General features: G+C 32.7%; 1 protein-coding gene across 1 annotated transcript in view; it reads right to left on the reverse strand.

Moving 5' to 3' along the window:
- Nucleotides 1–5,428: 5,428 nt before the first annotated feature.
- LOC111396883 overlaps nt 5,429–7,939 on the reverse strand; it is a 4,608-nt gene continuing 2,097 nt past the window's right edge. The window contains exon 2 of the mRNA XM_023023479.1: nt 5,429–6,395. Within this exon, the coding sequence (XP_022879247.1) occupies nt 5,679–6,395 (717 nt within the window). The 3' untranslated portion in view covers nt 5,429–5,678. The remainder of the gene's footprint in view (nt 6,396–7,939) is intronic.

A 7,939-nucleotide genomic window follows, 5' to 3' on the forward strand; every position in this document is an offset into this window, starting at 1 on the left:
TGTCAATTGAGGTTTCGGCTTGCTTGGAAAATTCTGCCTAATTGGCACTCAACTATTCGATACTTGATACTCACTTGGATTGTGCTAGTTGAGACTCGTTTTGGACCATTGGATTAAATCAACGGCTGAGATCATCCCTGGGATGTGACCGTCCAAATACACCCAAAAGTCTCGTGACTTTTGGGGCAGATTTCAGATTTCTTCTTCTCTCTCTTTGGCGTTTCTCTCTCTGCTTACTCTTGAGTTTCTTTGAGTCTGTAAATTTTTTCTCTTAGTGTATAGTTTTTGCGATCTGGTTATGGAGTTTATATTTTGGGTTAATGATCAGGCCTGAGAGAGTGGATGATCTTGTACTGTAAAACTCCTAAACGATTGGTTGATTTCGTGGTTGTGTGTTTCACGAGATCTTTAGATCGGTGACTGAAACTGTAAGATTTGAGTGGTTCTTGATGTACTATTGCTCTCTTGAAAGGTAGATTGTGCCATAAGTGGAACGGGCTGTCCCTAACCCCCCTAGATTAGACCTATTCATGGCTGAACTGGGTCAACAATTCGGTGTTCTTGTGTTATTTTTCTGTTTTCATTGTGTGTTGTCATTTTTACTACAAATTTAGTTTACAAATCAATCGAAATTCTTTACAAGGCTTACGACTCACAATAGTATGATAAGTATAAACAAAATTAACAAGAAAGGTAAGTAATGTTACCTTACAAGTAGCGAAGCAATGGATGACTTGAGGCGTCGTCTCCAATACTTCAAGTTCAACTTTCATTGGATTCCACAAATCATAATCCTTCCATTTTGATGAGTATGAAAATTATTGCATTGCAAATAATTTCCTAATTTGTTTGGCATAATCCAGTTTAATTTCACCACATCCAACTTTGATTCCAAAATACCCATGACATCAATATCATGTTGCTTCATAAAGTTTCAAACCCCATTTTATTTAAGGGGCAGGTTCAAGCCCCTTATATTCCAAGAACTAACCTTCATGATGATGAAGCGGGGGATACACCATTCTTCTTATCTTTCATAACAATTTCCTTCCTTTGCCCTTCAAGCTTCCATTTTAGTTTATCATTGCTATGCCTTGGTAGTTGTTTCACGCACATTTGATGAGCAAGGTTTGATTTGACTACAACTTGGACAAGGCTAAAAGTAGAATTTTGTATGTTTCTACATGATGAGCAAGGACTTAGAAAACAAAGATGAAATAATGATACTTGGCCAGGGTTAGTAACAATGATGGAGGTGATAGAGTGGTGTGGTAGGCAGTGATTGGGAGTTGGTTTTTATTTTACTTTTTCTGTTCGATCATATATTGACATGTGTCCCCTCTTTTACTGAACCTATAATTGAGTCCATCACTATAACTAGATTGAACAAAGATATTGTTTCTATATATTGATTTATAGAGATTGTATAGAAGAAATAAATCTAGGATAAAATTCAAAGTTTGTAAGAAGAGAAGAAATATCTGAAGTTCAAGTTCGAAAAATTTCAAGATGATCAAAGTGTTTTTTTTTTTTTTTTTTTTTTTTATATATCAAGTTCAAGTCAAGTCCAAGAGATCAAAACCAAAGCAAATTCAAATTCAAGCCCCGAAATTCAAATCCAAGTTCAAAAGTCCAACTCAATTTTTAGGTCAAGTAAGTCAAGTTCACTACAGATCAAAATTTAATACCCTTGAAACCCAAGATTCGAGCCACAACCATTCATCTTCAAACAATTAGATCGATAACCTAAAGATCGTACAATTTTGTGGTCGCAATAAGATCAACATTCATTGTATATCACAAAAAAACAATCAATTCGTAATAATTTACGTAGTTAATACAATATATATATATATATATATATATATATATATATATATAGTGTAACTCCCCTTTTCTAACTTAAACAGATTATTTGGCCCTATTTGTCATTTATTATTTGGAAAATTAAAAAGTTTTAAATAGTATTTTTTGAAGAATATGTGATTAAAAAATAAAAATAAAAAATTATTGGTTTGTGTGTAAAATATTTTATTGTGTGAATGTATGGTGGAGAAAGACATTATAACAAATAATTTAAAATTTTAAAGTGGATCAAACAGGCACTTATATGGGAAAAAGAATTTTGAGAGTTGTGATTTGAAAGTGGTCAAAACGAATCAAGAAAAGAAAAATGAAAGAAAACGACATTAAAAAGTAAAGGGATCGGCCAAGCAGCCTTGAACCACGGTGAACATGGACCACACCAGATTGTGTTCCAGGTTGAAGGCGGTCGACACCAAATTTTTCAGAAAGTTACAAATTGTTCCCTAAATAAAATTTTTGGCTGATTTTGGTCCTTGTTTTAACTTTCAATTCTGATGCCGCAACTTTCAAAGGCTTCCATATTGGTCATCAAAGCTCCATAATAATTTGAAATTCATCTATCATAAGTTCTAAAAGAGCGTAATTTAATCTTCAAGCTTACAAAAAATTGAATTTTAATCTCGAAACTTGTGAGTTTCTTTCGATTGTCTCTTAATTCTTCTTATTGATCCTTTGCAACTTGGTTAGTCTTTACACTCTGGAACAAATCCAATTAAGTTCAAAAACATATTTTTCTCGCCAAATATATACAACTCCGAGTTTTATCTATGACTAACATAATTACACTAAGTGTGCGTCTGATTGTCAATATTTTTCAATCCAAATTCTTACTTTTGTGTTGTTTGATTGACATTTTTTTCATGAAAAATATTTTTCTACTTTTTGTCACGTGATCATATTTTCCTCAAAATCAATAAAAATATTTTCTGTAGTAGGAGTAGGATTTTATTTTTCAAGAAATTCACTCTCTCATCTGCCCATCAATAAAAAATGAACAAGCATAATATTTTTTAGGTTGAAAACTAAATCAATTAAACACGTTTAATTAACAATTTTCATGTAAATAAATTCTAATCAATTGAATTGTCTAGAATTTATTTTCTTTTCATGAAAATCTATGCTTACAATTAAATACACCCTAAATTAAGTAAAAAATCGCTTATCACACTGTCACCATGTAGCTTCCAAAGTCCTTGCATGGGGATGAACACCTTTAAGTGAACCTTCCATGGGACCAAATACAAGTGACTACCTTCAGTTCAGTAGAAAAGGGTCTACTGGGCAAAGCCTTGTGGTTTATTACAGTTTTGGAAATTCGAGCATAGTTCTACTGGGATTTATTTCATAAAAACCATATCAATCCCTTAACATCAATCGCAAAATCATAGGAGATATGGAAAAATAACATTCCGTTATTAAGGAAACAATCTCACAATGATGACTACACTAAACCAATAGTTAGGTGACATGTGTTAAAGCAGGTATATTTGTCTTTCCCACGCGTATCAACCCCGGATGTACAAATAAATTTATTGAATTTTTATTATCTCACTAACGGTGTCCAAGTGGACAGGTATATATGGGCGGCAATAAATCTGCTGACAACGAGATTATTTTGAATTTGAGATCGACAAATCTTCTGTTAAAATTACAACTTTTAGTTGAACATACTATTATGTCATTATATGAGTATGGACTAAAAAGATTATATAGGACGACATGAAAAAATTGTCAAAATAACCAATTTAATGTAATGACTTCCTACTTCAAACATATTCAAGAGACTCTCTAAATATAAAATACTCTTTAATTTCTATTTTTAACTTTTTTAATATAGAGTGTTTACTCCAAATTTATAGAGCAAAACTCGCTCTTTATTCTTAATATATAATAATTGCATTTAATAAATTTCATATTTTAATGCTCTAGTTTTTGAATTATTCAAGCCACATAAAATTGATTGGCAAATTGATATATAAACAATTATGTTAAGTGAAATATAAAAAAAGAGAGAGCTTATTGGAGTATATAAAAATTTTGACTCTTCAAATTTAAAGATGCTATTTATAATATTAATATGTAAGATGCTCTTTATAAATTAATTATCTCTTGAAGATGCTTTTAATGATCGAATCTTTCACTAACAGACATCAATAGCTTTAGTGGTGCAGTCCAAACGATCCCTCTTTTGTATTCCATTTACTTAATCGTGTACTTTATTTTAATTAGTCATACTCATATGTTACCTTGTTTGAGCTTCATTTTGAAGAGAAAATGTATTTTTGAATAGTGACTTTTTGGAAAATGTGTTATTAGAAAGTAAGAATTTTTTTCGATTTACGTGTAAAATTATTTTATTGAAGAATGTGTGATTGAATATGAGTTTTGGAAAAATAAATTTTTTAAAAATTGGTACTCAAACAAGGGCAATTATTATTGAGAATTGGAGACCAATGATGTTATTTTTTAATTAGGTTTGTACTTGTTTTGTTTTTACACGTATTTCTTTGTATGATTTGTTTAAAACGATTATTTATCAATTAGTTTTAGAGTATCTCCGAAAGAATCTTTAAATATAAAATACTCTTTATTTTAAAAAACTTAAAAATAAGTTTCAACAAACTTTCTATTTTAACTTTTAAAATAGAAAAAGGACTTGACTCTTTAAATTTAGAGAGTCAAACTCACTCTATATTCTTAGCCTTTGTTTGAGCCCCCATTTTGGGGATAGAATGAATTTTTGAATAGTGTATTGATGTGAAATGTGTGGTTAAAAAATAAGAAAATGTTTTAGATTTGTGTGTAATATTATTTTATTGAAAAATGTGTGGTTGAAATGATGTCAAAACACTGTTAAAAATGTATTTTTACCAAAGAATGGGGATCAAACACGGGCTTCATGTAGAATAACTGCATTTAGTACTTGTTTGGTAGGGATTTTGAGAATTGATTTTTTGATTGTTAGAGATAAAGTGCATCCTACATGTTAGAGAATAATTCAAAAATGACGTCTGAAATAGTGAAATAACGGTCAAAAAAATGATTTTAATTGGCATAAAATATATCCAATCAAGCTCTTAATAAGTCATAGATTTCAATACCATACTTCTTAAAAAATTGATTTGTGATTAACAGATTTAAATTTATGCTAAATAAAATATGAGGAGAAATCAATATATTATTTTGAGACAAGCAAAATGAAGAATCAAAATAGAGAAAATTGTTGGAGTGCATAAAAATTTCGATTCCGTAAATTTAAAGATGCTTGCTATAATACATAAGGTGTTCTTACTTCTTCTTCAAAATGCTCTTAACGGTCAATTTTCCATATAGTAGTTAACCGAATCAGCAAGTTGTGACCCATAAATAGCCTTGCTACCTTATGAATAAAGTTGGGGAAGTACTGACTGTGTGAGGGCATTAAACACAACCCTGGCTGGCGATTCTACGTTTGTATAAATTAGTTGAGTAATAAATTGAGCTCATTGTACTTTTGTGCTTCTCGTACCCAAAAATAAGTGCAAGGCCAAAGGCTGCTTCAGAAAAAAAACTCGGCATCACCTTATTATCCTTTCAAATTGGGAATTATATAATAAGAATCACCATGTGAATGTGAATGCTACATATCAAAAGAATCACTCAGGACCACAATCCCGACTCCAGCATCACTATCTTTCAACTGGAAATAAATATAAATAAGGTTACAAGTAACAAAAACACAACCACATGTACATGTGATGTTAAATCTTACACCCCGGATAAGTGACTGCACGTTCTCCTCAGTTTCTACAGAAAAGAATCTTATAATATCATTACAGAAGCCTGAGATGTGAAGTATCATTTGATCTCTTGATTTGCCAACCGAGTTTCCACGTGTGTTGTAGAACTGTGACTGATGAATCTTCTATGCAAATCTTATGTGACATTGCTGGACTGCAGCCAAGGATGCCGGTCAGGAGGCACTTGATAGGGACCGAATGGGTGAAAAAACCAACACACGAAGATGTGGAAGAAGGGGTGCTCCTGACATTTATGTCACGAATCAACCCCTCATTAATGGGTACTCGAGGAGTCATCTCGTCATCAGCCTCATTGTCCCCAGTAGTAGTCACGATCTGAAGCCTGCTCTTAACGGATTTCTTCATTAAAAGCCCTTGTCGATTTCTGTGAAGCAAATCCCAATGGTGTGGAGGGAGAGATGGCCCATCTTGGTCAGGAATTAAATTTGCAGGAGCATGAGAACTGTGGTTTTGAGATATCGGGTTCTCACTCTGTTCTGGCGGGGAGAAAATGGATCTATATTTTTCAGGCATTGCCAAAACTGTACCATTTAGGAACTGAACCATCCGGAATTCCACCTGCCTCAGTGATTCTCCAGACGGAGCAGAAAAATCAGGCTGGAATCTCTCCATGAAGCTCATTGTTTCAGGGGTTAAAATTTCGGTTCGGTGGCATCCTTCCCATTGTCCCTGACTCATCTCCACCAATGCATCTGAAGATTGTATCCGTTCCTCGGAAAAATTTAACTCCTGCCAAGTTTGATCTAAGGACCTCTAGTTAATGATTTTTTAACCTATACTTTATGTTCTAAAACTACCACGAATCAAACCATTCACCTTACTCATTTTCCAAATGGATTTATCAAACAAAAACTGAAATAGTGAAAACAAAAAGGGGAAACCAAACACAATTGGATGAAGTAATGTTAATGACTAAGCAATCCTGCTTTGGGACTATGCCCAATAGAATATATATGTAGACTTAGTACCATGCGCAAACAATGTTTTAATAGTTATTTCAATACAAGTTTGATTATGGTAAAGAGTGTCACTCCTTAAAGGTTCGCAACATCCATAGATCCCAAGGAAAAAAAAAAAAATTATAGATGCCTAATGTCATTTTATGCTTTGTCAAAAACTCAGAGCGATATAACAAGCTTAAAACTGGTATCACGAAGCACGTGATAACAAATGTCCTCACAGATAATCAAAGAAGGGAGGAGCAACTACTTGAGCACACCTTGTAGAACAAATACTTCTTCTGAGCATGCTGTCTTCTAGTATGCAACACATTTGTTAATTTATCTACTTATCGGTAAGAATTTTTGACACAGTTTTTCCACAACAGGAAATAACTATCCCCCACCATTCTTATATATGCAGAAGGAAATATCAACATCAGCTTACCCTTGGGCAAAGATTGTAAGAAGAATGTGATTAGCAGAACCCAAAAGATTGATGATGATAAATTTTTTATTTTTTATTTTTTATTTTTTTTTTTCGCTCTGGGAAAAAGTGCTAGGTCACATTTGATAGATGGAAGTGTTTCTATGCATGCATGTACGTGTGTAACATCTTGAACGTGCCATACCATCCCGTGAAAGTGTAAGAGCACAAGACATCTCGTAAAAGCAGACGCTAAATGATTTTGTAGAAATCTCATAAGAAAAAGATATAAATTATGATATTTTCATTTCTTACTAGTTCAGATATGTTATTCAAAATTAACAATTATCAAAGAGCAACTGATCTCATACTATGATGTTCAGACTTGGGTACGGATATCGGGTACTGGTACGTATCTAAATGTCGAATATTTTATTTTCTAAAATGTAAGATATGGAGACATGGCTAAAAAGAATCCAAATTTTGGACACGGGTACGTCTTTCAAGCTTCAATTTTTTTACTAACATAAGATGTCAAACAATTATTCACAAAGAAGAAAATAAGTATTGAATAGAGGGTTAAGACGAATAAAATAAAATTTTGGTGTTTAATTTTCAATTATGGGAAGTTAACTACTAAATGTTATATAAAATAGAAAATGAGGGGCTTGATTGCAATTTGAACTTAGTGGAACATTAATTAGCACTATATGGAACCCATTTTTATTTTATACAAACAAAACCCTAAACGACAAAATACAAAGAGGGAAAGAAAGGGGAAAAAAAGAAGAAAAGGGAAAGAAAGAAGAAAGAAGGAGGGGAAAACTAGCATCATCGCCTTTCTACATCTTCTCGGAAGCAGCGTTAGGTTTATAGAGAGCGTGGGGGGGGGGGGGGGGGGGTTGGGG

This window comes from Olea europaea, chromosome 7 (genome assembly GCF_002742605.1).
Source record: "Olea europaea var. sylvestris chromosome 7, O_europaea_v1, whole genome shotgun sequence".
In the NCBI taxonomy this organism is placed as follows: Eukaryota; Viridiplantae; Streptophyta; class Magnoliopsida; order Lamiales; family Oleaceae; genus Olea; species Olea europaea.